At 36.5% G+C, this 17,901-nt stretch overlaps 1 protein-coding gene across 2 annotated transcripts in view; it reads left to right on the forward strand.

The window, feature by feature from the left end:
- Window positions 1–10,688, forward strand: part of Glut4ef (Glucose transporter 4 enhancer factor) — a 94,507-nt gene extending 83,819 nt beyond the window's left edge. For both annotated transcript variants that reach the window (XM_072000156.1, XM_072000155.1), the window contains 3 exons: window positions 1,888–1,988; window positions 2,546–2,810; window positions 3,162–10,688. In XM_072000156.1, coding sequence (XP_071856257.1) covers window positions 1,888–1,988; window positions 2,546–2,810; window positions 3,162–3,380 — 585 coding nt within the window. In that variant the 3' untranslated portion in view covers window positions 3,381–10,688. The remainder of the gene's footprint in view (window positions 1–1,887; window positions 1,989–2,545; window positions 2,811–3,161) is intronic.
- The last annotated feature ends 7,213 nt before the right edge of the window (window positions 10,689–17,901 follow it).

The following is a 17,901-nucleotide window of genomic DNA, read 5'->3' on the forward strand; positions in this document are numbered from 1 at the left end:
TGGAGGCGCAGCCAATGTCAGACGCGAATCGTGTCGAAATTTTCAGCTGACACTGTCATACACACATAAAACATTCTCCCTTTTCCACAGCGAACATTTGCATACGAACATTCTTATGGATATCTTGTTGTAAAAGTCAAGCGTATTTCGTTAACATCTCAAGATGTAATTACGCAAGATAAATTAAGACGTGTGCTCCGTCACTTTTTGCCAACCGTGGTATAATCTCGCTCGCGAACAATAAATCTCTTAATTTACATTCAAAACACTATTTCTCGCTACATTACTTCGAATGTGCATTACCGATAGTTCAAGCGTTTAATTAAGAGATAAGACGCGCAAGAAAAGAAAGTTGGTAGTTGAATTATTGAAACCGAAAGATTTATATACACGAAGTTTCGTGTCTTCGTAGATCATTCGTTTTCGGAATAATGGAACTGTTCTGATTTCGTATTCCTGACGTTATGTTTAACTAAATGCAGGAAAGATCGATACATTCAACGAACGTAGCTTTAGAATGTCTTCTATCATTATCTTTTTTTATTATTTACTGGACAAGTTGGAGTTCTTCTTTCTTCCTGGGTTTCGATAAAAGAGTATATAGGAAATTGAAGTAGACGAGTATGAAACACAACGCGTGTAATTATTATTTATTCTGTGAAGAATTATTGATTTGGAATTTCATGCTGGCAACTGCCTTTCGTAGATTGCAAGATTTAGAGATTCTTTAAGAATGTTAGGTAGCATATTTGGCTAATCGTAAAACGAACAGAATAATCGTAAAACTAATAACCTTAAACCTACCGATTAAACACAAAACCCAACAAATTAAATAATCACGTAAACTTCTCGTGTACCCGCGATTCCTACATTTCCCCGAAACCTAACCCCAAATTATAGACATAAAACGACACGTTCCACGACATAAAGAATTCCATATCTGCATCACCACGCTTGCTTGCATCGTCAATTTCCAATCGTCTCTCATCTCGAAACGGTCGACTCTCTGGAAAACAAAGCGGCATAATCATGATTTCGCGTCTGTTGCGTTGCGTGCGGCAGACAGAACCGCGTGAAACGGTTGAAGGGAGGATCGCGGCACGATCATAGCACGACCGCGTGGCCCAACCAAGCGGTGTATCGTTCCTGGATCAATAGCACGTGATCGCGCCGGCACTGAGCTGCCGGCCCGATATAAACAAAGAAACGTGGCGCGCAGCGTACGCGCCGACTGCCGCGCATCGATTTTCGCCCGTGCGCCACTGTACTTCGCGCGATATACGTACGATTCACGCTACGCCGCTCTCGTCGACGGACCGTGAGACGTCGTTAGAGGACGTCTGAAATCCTTCACCGAATATTTCGGCACTACGATCGAGACTGTTTGAAAATCATATGAAATTAACACCGACTGAATTTATCTGAAATTCGCGTTTCGCGCGTTGGTGAGTTTTGCTCGCGGATCCGAGATGGATTCAAATTTTTTCCAACTTTGCATTTACAGCCGTATAAATTTCTGAATTAATCGTGAAATTTGGCTTGGTTCGAACGTTTTCGAAACGTTGCATTTTCGATATAGCGTGTTTGAGTTTCGTACGAATCTGCAACTCACTACTCCGAACAACTCCACGCAACAACGCTAATCGACGTGTTAATAAATTCTCTTCGCTCTAGATATCGAATTCCTTCTCTACGAGGAAAAAGATATGCGATGGATACTAAAAACGCTATCGCTTTAACGTTCAATCATCTTTGTATTTAGCAATTCAATATTCCTATCATCGGTCTAACATTTGAAACAATCACTGTTATTCTTCTGATACAGTATGAACTATGTTAACGTAGAAACTAACAGATGATAAATTTATTTAATCGTTTTGATTTCAGGCGAACGCAGCGATAGTGTTCAAATGCACTTGGCCAGGTTGCCTGGAAATCAAAGCAACTGTGGCGCTTATCGAGGAGCACGTGCGTCAATCACATTTGGGGTAAGTTCAAGCGTAGTACCGTAAGACGCAACAAGTCTCGTGAAAATCTAACGAGCTCTCGCCACACCGCGCTATATTTTATCGCGTCTGTTGCACGAACTCGTGTGCGCGACGATTAATCCTCGTTTCGTGAATATGGTCACAGGCTATCTGCAAGATCTATATCTATACTCTTTCGATTATTTATCTTTTCTTCTAACATCTTCGTCCAATTGCAATCAGAAAAGAGATACGATATCTTTCATCTTTAGATAAGCCATTTATCTTATTTGTTAACTTGAAACAATCCTATATTCACCACATCTGCGCTATTTCCCAACTTACATTACCCAAATTTGAAACGGCCCGGTATCTATCGCCGCGAGTATAATTTTTCAAAACCTTCGCCATCCAAGCATTAACCCTGAACCAAGCGATAAGATAAAACTACTGGACATGCCAGACTTCGTGAACATCGGGACGAGTAGATCGTTTTCGTTCACGCGCGAGCAGATTGCGTATACGTTTCGCACGTGCTGATATAGGCGCGTTTAACGACGATCACGCATATTTTTCAGGCCGAAAAAGTCGAATGGTTACGATAACGAGGAAGACGACGACATCTCTGACCATGAGGAAGAATTTTATTATCAAGAGGTGGCGGTTGATCACATGAGCTCTCCGCCAACGATGTCACATCGAGACATGGCCAGGCCTCCGCACGAAGATCCGGAATACCAGAAACAACTCCGTTTGGAGGCCACTTCTGCCACTACCAGCACAGAAAACGTGATGATGGGCATCAGAGAACGGAACACTGCGTTCACCATTTCACAATCGCCGGTACGTCGCATTACATTCGTGTTGATTCGAACTTGAACACGTTTATTGTGGTAGTTCGATCATGCTAATAAATTCACGATCTTATAATGGAGTAATTTTTGAGAAGCATGGTTTGGCAGAATGAACGGTCGGTTCTTTTCCCAAAAGCCTGGGAACCATAAAGAAAAAAAGTTCTTTCGTTTTCATACACGCTGTGTATTATCGACCAAGATTACGTTAGTTGATAAATCAGTAAATGCAAACGAGCCAAATAAACGTAGTCCAACCGTAGTCCAAACGTAGAAAGAACCAAATTACAAAAGCCCTTCCCCGTGCGATTTCTAAAATTTGGTTTCTGTTTTGACAAAACAGGGTACACCGATCAAGCACATAAAGTTGTCGCCCCGGCCGTTCCAGGCGTATCAGCAGAACATGGGCCTGTTGACGGTGTCTACCGGCAAGATGCCGTCGTCGCCGCGGCGGATCCGCGGTGAGACGAAGAAATGCCGCAAGGTCTACGGTATGGAGCATCGTGACCAATGGTGCACACAATGCAAATGGAAGAAGGCCTGCAGCCGTTTCGGCGACTAGGCCAAGCGGCCGCCCCGTTCGTATGTCCGCGGGCGGAGACCGTCGCCGAGTCGACCCCAGAGTTTGCCAATGCTACGTTAAACTTCTCGCCAACTGCCAACAAACAACAATTGCAAATTTCCACAACAGTCGAACAGTTACAGACAGTAACGAGTTGTAACAAATCAAGTTACGAACGGTTGTCGTCGTCGTCGTCGTCGTCGTCGTTGTCATCAATTGTGACATTGTTGTCGTCGCGACGATGGCGACCGTTCGCTTGATACACGCGCGATGAAAGCGTGTTTTTCTCTCGCGTGGTTCGCGTTGTATCATAGTCACGGGACAGCGAAGACGTATCCTGCAGTATCGTCCACCATCTTCCAGAACCGTTCGACCGGATCCATATAAATAGATTCGAAAAAAAAAAGAAGAAGACGCCGAAGATCGAAGAACGATCTCTGTGTGGTCTGTGATGTTCAGCGCGGCTAATATCGAGCAGCGAAACACCACTTCTTCCTGTTTTTTCTTCTTATTCTTCTCGCTAAACCCGTCGTGTTTCCTCGCCGTTCTCCTCGCTTCCCTCTTTTATGGAAACGAGGTTATGAGAGGAACATGGGTCAAGAAAGATACGTCAATCCTATGACGGATAGCGGGTGGTTAGAAGGGCCGATCACGCGTTTGTTTATTACGTGGTAAAAAAAGGATATAGAATCGTAAAGGAAAGAATCGTGTCTAACTTGGTCTAAAATACACAGATATATATTGCGTTGTCGATCGATGGTAGAGCGGAGAAGAAAAAATCCAGTGTACGTTGTAACGAAAGGAAAAAAGAAATAGAAATAGAAGATCGTTGACCGATCGTCGAACGATATCTTATCGCTCTCGTCTAGCACTTGGCAAACTCCGTCAGGGTCTTTTTAGGCGTAATAAGGGGTTTTGATTAGTAGATAGCGAATAATTGGCGTACGGGACGAGGCGTCCTTAGACTGTCGCGCCCTCTCTGTCTCTCTTTCTCCATTCTTTCTCTTTGTTATCTCTATGTAGTCTTTTTTCTCTTCCTGTCTCTGATGGAATGTAAGAGGGCTCGGAACATGACCTCGCTTCCGGTTCGCCAAAAAACAAGAATTAAAAAAAAAATCTTTCCGTGATTCGTTAGGTAAAGAAAGAAAAAAAAAAAAAGGAAAGAAAAGGGACACGCGACTCAAGAATCGTACGGATGAGTACGCGTGTCTCTGAAAATACGTGCTGGTTCCCGAACCGACTCTTAGGTCATTACAATAGGTCTTCCTTCATCCGACGAGAGCGTCTAGGCTCCATTTCCTCGCTGGGCTCTCTCGGCTTGCCTTCTCGAGGGATGTCGATGGTTGTCACGCTATCCTCGCAGAAAAAGAGAGTCCCCGTGGGTCCGTGTGTCACTCGTGCGTGTCCCACATCGTGGCCGTTCGATTGTTCGGCCGATTATTCGTCCGTTTGCCTCACGGTGGCCCCTCGCGTGCGCTCGCATACGCGTATTCGTCAACGAATATTGATCGCTGATCTTTAGAAATATTATCGAACGTATATTCGCGTAAGATCATTTCAGGTGGTCTTGGAATTGATGCGAGACGAAACGAACGAATATTCGAAATTAACGCGCATACTGTCCAGAAAGATGATTGGGAACGAAATTTTTTTAAACCAGCAATAGTTGCATCGAAATATTTAATCGGAAAAGGATAACGATCGCCTTGAACTTTTTAATATTTATTTGATGGATATGTATGAAGGAATATATTTATTGGCGTAATGAACGTTTCATTATCGTTGCTCGAGACTGTTGCTTTTAAAATTTTGATAAATCCGCAAATTTATGATTCGTGGATTTTGTATTCGCTGCGAGTCATTTAAGTATATTCCCATTAAACGAATATTCGCGCGGTTCGCTTCGTATCAATTTATCGACTCGCGTAAAAAATCTCGCGTTTCGTGGCTCTAGCTAAAACATGAAATATTCGTTTGCGAATGGCACGTTTCGTGGGGGGTCGATATAGTATAATTTCTCTGTCGTATGTAATATAGCGTGGGGGACGTACGCGACGCGCGTTCCGGACGAACGGAAGACCGTGAAAACAAATCGAATATTCGATTTGAACGATTGTTCTTCCTTGAAGGACGCAGGCGGGCATGTCTAGAACGAAGATTCGCCGCGAACCTACAGGCAATTGTGATATTTTTTCTCGAAATTTTATCGAATTAATTAGGCGAATCACCGTGGGCCGATACTACAAATTAGGCACGAATTTTATTGGGATGACGATGGGTCGACAAAAAGCGACGAAAATAATACGACGTGTCGATAAAGTAATGGTTTAAAAACGCAAGAAAAAGAAAGGAGGGCAAACGCGCGGAAGCAAAATTTTATACACCAATTATTATACTGCCAGATTAAAAAGTAATTCAATGAAACGAATAAAAAATTATACGAAAAAACAAACAAAAAAAGGAGGTATAAAAATGAAGGGAAACGATTAAAATATCGTTTAGGGCTTCGTATACGAAAAAATACACACACGCACACACACCACGAAGATACCATCGTGTGTGTCAGGCTCAGGCTGCTTGCTAGCCTCCTCTCGACGACCTAAGACCGTGTTCGCCGATAGAAGGAAAAACGAATAATAAGAATATGAAGCTGCATGCACGAAATTTCGGTATAGATAGATAGGCTTCGCAGTTGAATCGATCGATCGATTGTACCCTAGCAGCAAGATTCTCTTTGTAAGATCTTGCTTTCTGATTATATACATATGTATATAAATGCGTATATATATGTATATATATGTATATATATAGATATATATATACATATATATACGTGTATGTAGAACAATGGGAAAAGATAAATGAAACATATAAAATTTGTGAGGCAGATTTTTAACTCAGCAACTTCTTTGTCTGTCTATCGCGGGACGCTTCTACTTTAAATCAACATCGTCAAATGTGCTCCCTTCTCGCTTTCGATCGTTCGCACGACTCGCGCGTAACTTATATACGAATCATCTTTTTCGGTTATCGAAAAAGACGATAATAGAATAAAGAGTAAAAAAAAAAAAAAGGAAAAAAAGGAACACATGTAGAGAGAAAAAAGAAAGAAATCATTTGATCTCCATAAATTTTGCGACGTGATACATGAGTGAACTCGTACGCATCAAGTCTCTTGACAACGATATTATGTTCGCTTTGGAAGAGGTTGCTTCGAAACGTAGCGATAGATTTCGTTGTTGTCTCGTCGACTAATTTAAACTAATTCTTTCACATTAGTTTATCCGTAATTATTGATATTATTAGGACCGTTGTTACTTGTTTCTGTTAACGAGACCAGCGTCTCGTTCCTTTTTTTTTTTTTTTTTTTTTAACGAACACCGAAACGAAAAAATTCAAAGGGTATTTTAAAGACTGTAGGTATATATTTAACGTCCGTTCGTTTCTTTCCCTCTCTGTTTTAATTCGTATTTACGGAGAGGAGACTACTTCCATCGTGTTAATCGATGCTCATTTTTCTAGTACAATTTAATCGCGCGACGATGTTTTTTCTCCTCACACACGTGTTTTATCTTTGTTTGCTCGCATAATTTTACGGTTTATATCACTGTCGAATCGTGTATCGATATTTAATATATATATCTATATATAATAGTTATATGTATATTAACGTTGTAGGTATATACATATATATGCCCGTTTTAACACGTTAACGTTACTTGAGATTAAGAGATTCGTCGGGCGAATAAACATTAAAAAAAGGAAAAAAAAAGAAAGAAAAACAAGGGAGGAGAAGTGTCAATTACGGAGTTCTTTTTTGTGCAAAACCGTGTCAAATTCCGCGGAGAAAAAGAAGAATCACGAAATCAGACCAATTATATTATTATCGTGGCAATACATTACGTTTGCTCGCGACACACGCATACAGGCACATAGAATCATGTATTTTCCGAACCAAAGACGCCGTTGTATCTCCGATCGTGTTTACCGAATTTCAATCGATCTGTGGAGTTCAGGATTCTCTTCGTCGAGAACAAGTCGCTTAAACACAGTTCGTCATTATTGTACCACGAGGATTGTATAAATCTTGCGAAATAGTTCTTCTATTTCTTTCTCTTCTCTTTTTAATACTAGATACATTATCTACGTACTTAGAAAAAATCTATTTTCTTTTGTTTCTTCGATCGGTTTGACTAGTAGCGGACACATAACAATACGAGGACCGCGTGGCGAAAATACCACAGGTCCCATTTTCGTTAATTTTCTCACTTTTAATTTGATCTTTTCAATATGAAGCAGTTTGAAGAATTCGCCTTTTGCAAACAGATGATAAATTCACAATGTTTTTATAAGAAACGAATAATATTAACTTAAAATGTCGTCAAAGACTACGATAAAACACATTTTTAATCCCAAAATTAAACGATAAGATAATTTTCACATAGAATTGATCGACACTGTATCGAATTGTTTTTCACTCGTGGTCTTCGTATCGAGTCCCAGTGAATTTCCTGAGAATAGAATTTCATAGACGAATTACAACTGCATAAAGTATTAGTCGATGTCACTGTGCTCGATCGAACGCAAGAACTTATGCCCGCTGATCCTAGAAAAAAAGAAATGATCAAGATCATTGAATCGTTACGATTTTACAAAGGAAGATTTCGTAGGAACATTCTGAATGGAGAATGATTCCTCGTGAACTAGTTTGCGGAATGAATGTCAAGGAACAAATAAATGAAGAAAAAATAGGAAATGAGAGTCGCGAATTGAGTGCAAGCTTGCGTGAACAAACCGCGAGCGTGCATAGGATAGAAAGTAATTGCCGTCCAAATAGGTTCCTTCTTTTAAATCAAAATTATCAAACCAAAATGGTTTTTCGGCCGTACGATTTAAATCGGCATACTTTTCCGGAAAACCACAGTAGAACGCCGAATAATGCTACGAGTAGAAAGAACACAAGGGGTGTTTTGAAAAATTGGAGCCCTTGATTATTGATCGTTAAAAAGAAATGGAAAAATATCGGAGGCAACGAAATTAGAACGTTATATTGAAAATTTTGTAAAATTTCTGTTTTCTACAAAATATTTTTTCATTATTATTAATAGTACAACATTGATATATTATGCGATTAAGAATTTTTTACACAAAACCTTAGACAAAAATCTTTTAACTTAAACTTTCTTTTTATAGACGAATATTGTGTATATTTAACACATTTTTAAGTATGTTTAATGTCAAAGAAGTATTAATTATTTTTTTTTTTTTTTTTTTGTTAGGACACTTTTAAGACACAGCCTGCACACTCTAATATCTTAGTTTTTATTCAAATTTTAAGCAGCGATACCGATATTTTTAGCACGTTACGTGAATAATTACTTTTTTTTTTGTTTTTGGCATTATTTCTATCTTTTATAAATGTATAGAAAATACACGTACCCCGCGGTCCCACAATTTTTTGAAATTTATAGAAATTTTGATAGGTAGATCTTTTACAACGAGCCAAGTATGTAGTATTATTCGGCACAAGTCAGATGAAATTTTAATTTCTCTCGTATCCGTGTAGAAGAAACGGAAACATTGTCCTAAACGAACGAGCATCATCCAGAAAGGAAAAACTTGATTTTACCGTTATGCCTTTGAACAGAGAAAGGAGTTCGAACAAACTGACGCTGGATCATTTCTTGCGTGGAGAAGTGTCAGAAGCGAAAAGAGAATTTTGGCGGGAATTCAAGTAAAGGCACTAACGTGGATACTCACAGTACAAGGTTAAACGATTGTGCCATCTGAAATGCCAAATATTCTCTGGTACTTTTATCTTAAAATAAAAATTCGAAGAAAAAAAGTATAAAAAACAGAAAAAAAACGAAAAAATAACAAAGAATAACAAAGGTATGTTTGTAGAAAAAAAGCAAAAAAGATGGACATTTAACGCGAAAGAGAAACATTTAAACGCGATGAGAACGGAACGAGAACGAGAACTTAAAAGTTTCGTAACGGAAGCTTTACAGACTTAAAGATACCTCAGGTTTATTTCATATACGGAAACAACGGTGAGGCCGTTTTGATCGAAGCAAATGTGTTCCGGAAAAAAGCGGGACGACTCGTTTAAACGATAGACGCGTATCTTCGCGATCATCGTCCGTCGTACTGGTTGCCCTTCTCCCGTTTCGATCAAAGTGGCCAGCCGATAGGTACTGAAAATATATTTCATACGTATCTCCTCGCGAAGTAAACGTCAATATTACTTAGTCGAATTCGTTGCATCGAGTCGTGAACTCGATTCGTTATTATTGTAAAATATATGTAATCGCATTTAATAGATCGCCTGAAAACGTTCAAACGCCGGGGACGAAAACCTGGGCCCGATCATTTTCTGCCGACTATCCTCCAACGACAATATGAATGATTAGGAGAAAAAGAAAACGTCGTTCTCGCGTCTACAGTGTTGCCAGAATGGACGTATGTACGGTGATTCGATCGGACGATCGATTCCGATCGAATCGGTGGATTTTCTTCGCACGATGCTCGCAATTCGTCTCTCGCGGACCGATGTATCGTTGAGATCTCGCGCAGTGACAGCTGAAATGGCCGTGTAAAAAGAGTCCCATCGCCCCGTTGGCAACACTGTACGGCCGCGATAGCCGAGCATAGTCCGCGCGCGTATTAACCGAACATTCGATCGATTCGACAAGCGAGCCAATTAGGGGCGATCAAAATCCTATATTGAATGACAGCAGAGACAGCGATCGCCCCGGATAATCAATCCATGGGCTCTGGTGTGTCCCAGTACGATCGCCGAGATTCGGATGGGAAAGAAACAACAAAAGTCGCAGAGAAATTAAATGGCCGGGATTATCATACCAAAACGATCTCATATCGATTTAATGAAATGCAATTTTTGATCGTGCGGTCGACCGGGGGCGCCGTTCACACACACAAACACGGTAAACATATTACATTACACACACGCATGCTGGATATTAAAGCGGCGACATCTTCGCAAGTGCGAGGAAAATTCATTGCATGTACCTGTTTATTAAAATCGTCGCTGACCGACGCGGGGCAGAAGGCGAGGCGTATTTATAAATTGATTTCGAATCAATCAAAGCGGAATCCCTTTTGCCGCTGGCCGCCTTTTAGACAGCGTTTGCACTTGGTCGATCGCACAAAGCAAAGACATATTATTAATAGTATATTATATTATATTATATTATTATATTATATTATATTATATATATTATTATATATTATATTATATTATAATTATAATTATATTATATTATATTATTACCATTATTAATTATTCATTTTTATTGCTTATTATTATTTCCATCGTCATCGTCATTATCATCATTTCTAACAAAAAAAAAGAACAAGCTATTAATTAGCATTACTATCGGTAACGATCGTGTGAATGTCAGAGGAAAGGAAAAAGGAAAGGGAAGAAAAAGATGCGCGAGATTCTTATCGACGCGTTATAAGGAACTTGTTAGTATTATGCAATACTCCGTGCATCAATATGTATAACAATGGATTAGGCTATCCAGCTATCCAAGACGTATTATACAATTGACCATAAGATCCGAAAGAGGGCTGGCACGGCGTGCAACCAGCGACTCTTATTAAATATTTACATCCGTATATCGCTGCAGAAGCTACTATTTATCGAGAAAAAAAAATATAGTGTCATAGGTTAACGTAAAAGCTGCTGTGGTTATGTCACATTATACAACGCCTGAACGATTCGAACATATATCATCCGTGAAACGAGTCATAGATGAAATAAGAAAGATGGAATTTCATTGAAGTGTAAATTTTAAATGTTCGACTCTCCCGGTAATAAACTAACCGGTAAAAAAAAGTCGCATTGACTCATTAATTCATACTTTCCATACTTCCAACATTAAGTTGCAATTTTTTTTCATTGACACGTAGATACATGCCATCGCACGATACGTTTACATGAATAGTCAAGTGGCAAAAACAGAGTTATCGTGTTTATTAAAGTAAATTGTAACGCGTAAAAATCTATGCATCGATCGCGTAAACAGTGCAAAATACACATGTATGTGTGTATAGTATTAAATAAATTATATTCTGGTGATCATTTTTCAAAAGTTTGAACTTTGTTTTTACGTATTTTTAACAGTTCTTTTAATAAATAATAAATTTAATAGTAAATTAAGAAAGAGAAATAACGAATGAAAATTATCGTGTTATTAGGTTTTAATAATTTATTAATAATTGAATGAATGAAAAAAATGAATAATTATTATTAGGTTTTAAAAATTTAATAATTGATATATATATATATATTTTATTTTTTTCAGTACACAGAGAGTATTGAAAAATTCAAAAATTTTTAGTCGACGTTTTGTTTTTTCTAGATTATTTTATCTATTAAGTACTTCCGTTTCTATATCGGCAATAATAGAGATGATATATTGAGACGAGATATTTAGCTGTGTATTGTTAATTTTAATATTGCATTGTGATAGTAATGTAAATAATTTAGTGACTAGAGTATCACTAATTCTTATTTCGACTGACTAAGGTCTTTCAATTATATACCGCATAATATTTATTTTTTTGCTCAAAAAGTATGCGTATATACATATATACATTTATAATCTATCAGAACGACAAAAGAAGGCGAATATACGTGTAGAGGGAAATTTTGTCGCTGTGTGCTTTTACTCGTGCCATAATGAGACATAATCGCAGCGTCGGACATTCACCCGGCCAAATAAAAGTTTCTAAGCCACTTTGTGAAATTCTTTTCGAAATTTAAAGGCGTGTATCCTTGATCGATCGAATTTTTAAAGTGATTCTGTCCAACGATCTTTCTGTATTTTAAGCATGATCGATATCTGCGATGTTAGATTATTAATTAATATACTAGATAGAAAAAAAGAATAAGAAATATTAAATCCTACAAAACTTTTCTCTAAGAATTTATTTAATTCCATAAATTTACTAGCAATTAACATTCTTTACATTAACAAAATTATATATATTTTACCCGAATAATATTATAAAAATTTAATAAAATTTCAGGTTACTTCGTTGTACGTTAGGCATTGTACATAAAACGAAAAAATTAATAAAAGAGAAAGAGAATAAAATATGTATAATGGAAAATGTTTAGAGACGAAGCTTCGATGAATTTTCTACGAGCACAAATTAAGTATGTACACCGATTTGAACAGGTCAATATCAGAGAGTACAGTGCCCCTAATCGATCAATCGACAGTCCATTGAAGTTTCATTCGTTTGTGCTTGCTGAAAATGCTGCTCTTAATTACTTGTCGCGACTGTATTTAATATTCCGTCGAACCCGTCACTATACCCACTCTTAATACACGAACACGCACATACACGTGTTTAGTAATTAACAAAAATTTTGAATACCATCTTTCTACTAATCGTAAACAGTTTCTTGGATTCGTAGTACTGTATCGATAAAGTAGTTGCAGTAATCGTCAGCAATATTTATAGATATCTAAAGAAAGAAATTATAAGAGACGCAACGAAATTTTCGATATTATTAGACGTACTATAAAGTAAGAATCTGCAGTGTGATATGGATTGCTTTAGGAAAAGAAAACATAATCATTAATTATTGGTATTGGTATAGGATGAAGCTTTTTCTCGGCGTGTATCACTTAATCAGTGATATAACGAGATAATGGTATATCTGTCGCTGGTAGCACTGGTAATGTATACAAGGTGATCTGTCAGAAATGACACACCTAATTATGCAAGTATTTCCTTTTCCATTGCAGATACGAAAAAATGTAGGTAAATCAAAATTCAGACATTTTTTGAGATAAATAACAATTTTTTTTTTTTAAAGTACCATATTATTTTACAAATTACATAGGTTTAACAATTTTTTTTGTAATACAACCATACATTTAAGATATTGTATTTCATAACATACATGTGTCGAATAACGATTGAACATCATTTTTACTTTTTACATTTTTTCGTATCTTTAACAGTGAAGAAAGTATTCTAATTTCTGATGTACTACCCTATGTAATTCGTACATATTATTCCAGGATATATAATGTTTTAAAAGGTTATGTTTGAGAATTTTTGTCCGCGTTCTTCGCGCGTCGAAGACCAAAAAAGCGTGGTTCATACCAAGGAACTAAGGCACATATTCGAGTGCACATTGCCAACGCGTTACTAATTAGATAATAGACGGCAGCGAATTTCATTTGTTTTATTAGATAATAAATATTAAGATACGTAACATCGACGCGCGCCACGCATACGAAGACTCCTTTTACGCAAAGACTGTTTTATCTTCGCGGTGTGTCCGCTGAGACTGTTTTGGTCTCCAACGTTGCACACGCGGGATTAGATAATAAAGCATATCAGGATCGGATTATCGGGTATCGAAAATTGGGTGTACAAACGATACCCTGAAACGAATTGTCATCTTCGCGCAATAATTATGTTCGTTCGATACGATCGAGACGCGTTTCCAAAATAGTGAATATTATCGAAGAGAACATCGATCCGATACTGAGAATGCTCATAACTCGATCCGATTCAACGTACATACATGTTCGTTGTGATCAGCTGAGCGGATCGTAGATAACGACGTAGAAAGTACGTTGTCAAAATGACTCCTGTGCTTGTATACTCCTACATACATACATACATACATACATACATATATAGAGGTATACACACGCTCGTCTTACGACGTTTTTTTTAAATAACACTACCCGATACTATTGTACAAATATTTAAACGCAAAGCCATTTTTAAGAAATGTTCTCTTCACGGTCGTTCAATTTGAAGAATAATAAAACGAAGAAAAGAAATGAAGACGAAGATAATTCGTGAATCGTTCGGACGGTGAAAATATCGCACATAGATATTTGTTACGATAGCGAATTATCAGCGTCACAACAAGTCGACCAATCCAACAATACACAGGGGTCAAAAACCTGTATTTGCAATACACTAATATAGCAATAGGTGTCCTGTGTTTTTATACACGCCCTCTTTCCGACGCGTGTCAACGAAATCTAGCACAAAGAACGAGAGACGAACAGCGGTGCATTGGCGTCGCTAAATCGCATCGCCCGATATGGCCTTTCATGCCTGCTGGAACACCTACGGCATGCATTGTTCGACGAATCGTTTTTATTACCCGGGCTAAAGTAACCGATTGCACCATGTGTTTCCGTCGATAATAAGCTCTACCGACGAATTATAACACACACTGGAAACACACGAACACGTTCGTTTCGATAATACAACTTTTTCTCTTCTAGCAACGGGCCTAACCCAAAATTACGGAACAATTGTGCGCGTAGCAAAATGTTACACGCAAAACACCTCTTTTTTGTCACTTTTGCAATCACCATGTGGTTATCGAAGCAATCACGAGTATAGAAAGCGAGTTACATTTCATACATCCAGTAACTTCATCGTTAACGTCGTCATTACCTCTCTATTCAGTGAACGTTCATTCGTGGACCTGTGTGAACAATGCAAGTTCGTTGCTTCACAAGTTCACAATGTATTTATTGAAGACACATGTTACGCATTAACGACTTAATATCTCGAGATGAATAAGAAAAACGATGAAGAATTTAAACAACAAACTACAAAATATTTTGACTTATTATCTAATCATTACATTTCGCTATTTGCAATTGAATTGAATCCAATTAATTATGTATCGTTGTGTCTGTCTCTCGCTCACCTTCCCTCTATCTTCGTTTCCATTGACATTTCGAACACGCAATTTTGTGACAGGGTATAATCAAACCTCTAAACACAGTATCGTGAAGTTCGATTCTTTCGAATTCATAAAGTATTATATAACATGTTTAATCAATTTTACACTGGAATACCGTATTTTATACTTTAATTACGGATTTCGTATTTTCTTAATTTATGATTCAGGATGAAAAAATTACTTGGATACAATTGTTCCAATACCAAAAAAAAAAAAAAAAGGAAAGATTTCGGTTATTACATCAAGTAAATACTGGTTGGTTGCATGGACTGTATACTACTTAATGTGTCTGTAAAGAAATGGAAACAATCGATCCTTGAAAACATCGATAAAAATACTTTGCAGAAGCAAAATGATCGTAAAAACCGACATAGGTGTGTTAAAAGAGCGCTTCAAAAAGAAAAGCTGTATTTAAAATTGTATTCATATTGTATCGAACATAATGCAGTGATGACAGTGAAAATGTATTTGCAAAGTAGGATTAAGCACAGATAAATAAAAAAAAGAATGACATTGTAAGGTTCGAAAAATGGATTTACCATGTGTACTATAAGAAAAAATATAAATATTTAACGACAAATAAGAAATCTCAAGCTATCCATACGCTAGCCGAATATTGTATAAGCCTTTTGAGATCATTGTTATTATATATAGAAAGAATTAATATAAATGGTAGAAAGTAGTTAGTCGATCGACGACGACGACGATGACGATGATAAAGAACGAGATAATAATATATTATAGTCATATACGACTAATATTATTAAACATTATATTTTATTAATTATTACGTATATATTATATATATATAATAATGATCAATTATTACCTATATTATATATATAAATATATACCAATTCAAAAAAATATATACATAGACATACCTATGTAAGTATTGTGTTATATAGAATATATGTTATTATGAATTCTTCTGCATTATTATTTTCCATTATTTACACCTTCTACTCGTTACATAATATATATTACTTAAGAAATATCTAAGACATTAGTGATCATTAAGTTATCTCAATGTAATTGAGAATAGTAACCATTAATGAGATGTGCGATTAAAATGGCTTGTATCACGTAAAAACATGTTTTACGTAAACGATTAAACAACTGCAAATCGATAAATTACATTTAAAGAAACATGTTCCTTCGTCATAAATGCGCTCGTAACAAGTAAATGATTAAATGTGTTTCATTATAATTGTATATGACAATTGTATTTTAAAAGTAAGAAGAGAGTTAGAAAAGTATCTTTTAAAATAAAGGCTACATTTTTGATTTGAAAAGATATAGTTTTTATTGCTGCTTTCTATTTATTTATCGCTTATTTATCTGGCATTATAGGATGTTGAAAATAAAATGAAGCCGAACAATAAACCGTGATACAATATCCTTCCTATATCGCAATAGTAATTTATCGAATAGTATAAAATAGTAAAATCTAAAATTTTTAACTAGAAGAGTGTTTTACTAATTTGCATTACTAACTAGTTCGCAATCAATAGGAAAGAACAGAAAGAATGATAGAAAATTCTCGAGACACACGCGTTATAGTAGGCGTGTTTACAACACAGTAGAATGTTTACAACACTCTAATAAATGTTAATTTATGCCTTCATATTTGAATATACGCAAGACTAATAACGAAAGGTTGCAATCATGTTGCAAGCTGCTGACGTATGATCACCCTCGTACTGTCTTTTTAACTGCATCAGGTGAAAGAACTGTGAACATTTTACAGACGCAACATTTCTTAAAGAAACGGAGTCGTTCATTGACGCAATGTATTAAACATGCATCATAAAATAAATAATTGTATATCAAATATTACCAATGATCCAATGAGAAGACATAAGACTGCATTCATTACAATAAATGAAACATTGCTAAATCTCCATGAAAAGGCATCAGATTATCTGTTAGTCAACCTGTCATCCATATTTGAATTCGTATTTTTTCCGCCATTAACCAATAATCTGTGCTAAAAGAACTAAAAATTTGTAATAGATATGGTAAAGAATTAAAATCAACTGTAATAAAGCGAAACAATAATCGTATTTAAATCTCAAAAAGAAATAATATAACCTATCAGTAACTTTAACAGTCAAATGCATAATCGAAAAAAAATAAAGCAAGATCATGAAAGGTTATTCCAGTTTTTTTTATAATAATGTTCATTAAATGAGTAAATGAACACGTATTAATTAGACAAACCTAATAGCAGTACGTAAAGAATAACGGGATAGCAATGAGAATAGCAGGGAATACTACGTAATTAATAGGTCACACACTTCACACAAAATTATATGCTCTAACCGGACTTCACAGTACGATGTTCAATAGTCAAATAATATTCTGCGACAAAATTTTTAGTTTATGTTTATGAATGTTTAGCCGGGCATCAAGTCGAGTGTGTTCAAATCAGCGAATTCATGTAAAATCTGTATACTGCGTCTATCAACAATAAAAGTACAGTATTAAAAACCTGCAAAAGAAATTAGAAATTGTATATTTCTATAGTATTTATGTTCATCATTATATAGATTGAGTACACATATAGTTATATGCAACTGGAACAGTAATTTTGGGGAAAAATTGCTACGTATTTAATTTTTTTCCATTTTAGCATGTTCAGATCGCAGTCTTTGAAATTAAGAGTACCTGTTTCAAATATGTATGCATATTTATATGGCTGTACATTGTACATATTTTATATGTATGTAATTACGTACACGTGTGTGT

The sequence above is a fragment of the Bombus fervidus genome, chromosome 3 (assembly GCF_041682495.2).
Source record: "Bombus fervidus isolate BK054 chromosome 3, iyBomFerv1, whole genome shotgun sequence".
In the NCBI taxonomy this organism is placed as follows: Eukaryota; Metazoa; Arthropoda; class Insecta; order Hymenoptera; family Apidae; genus Bombus; species Bombus fervidus.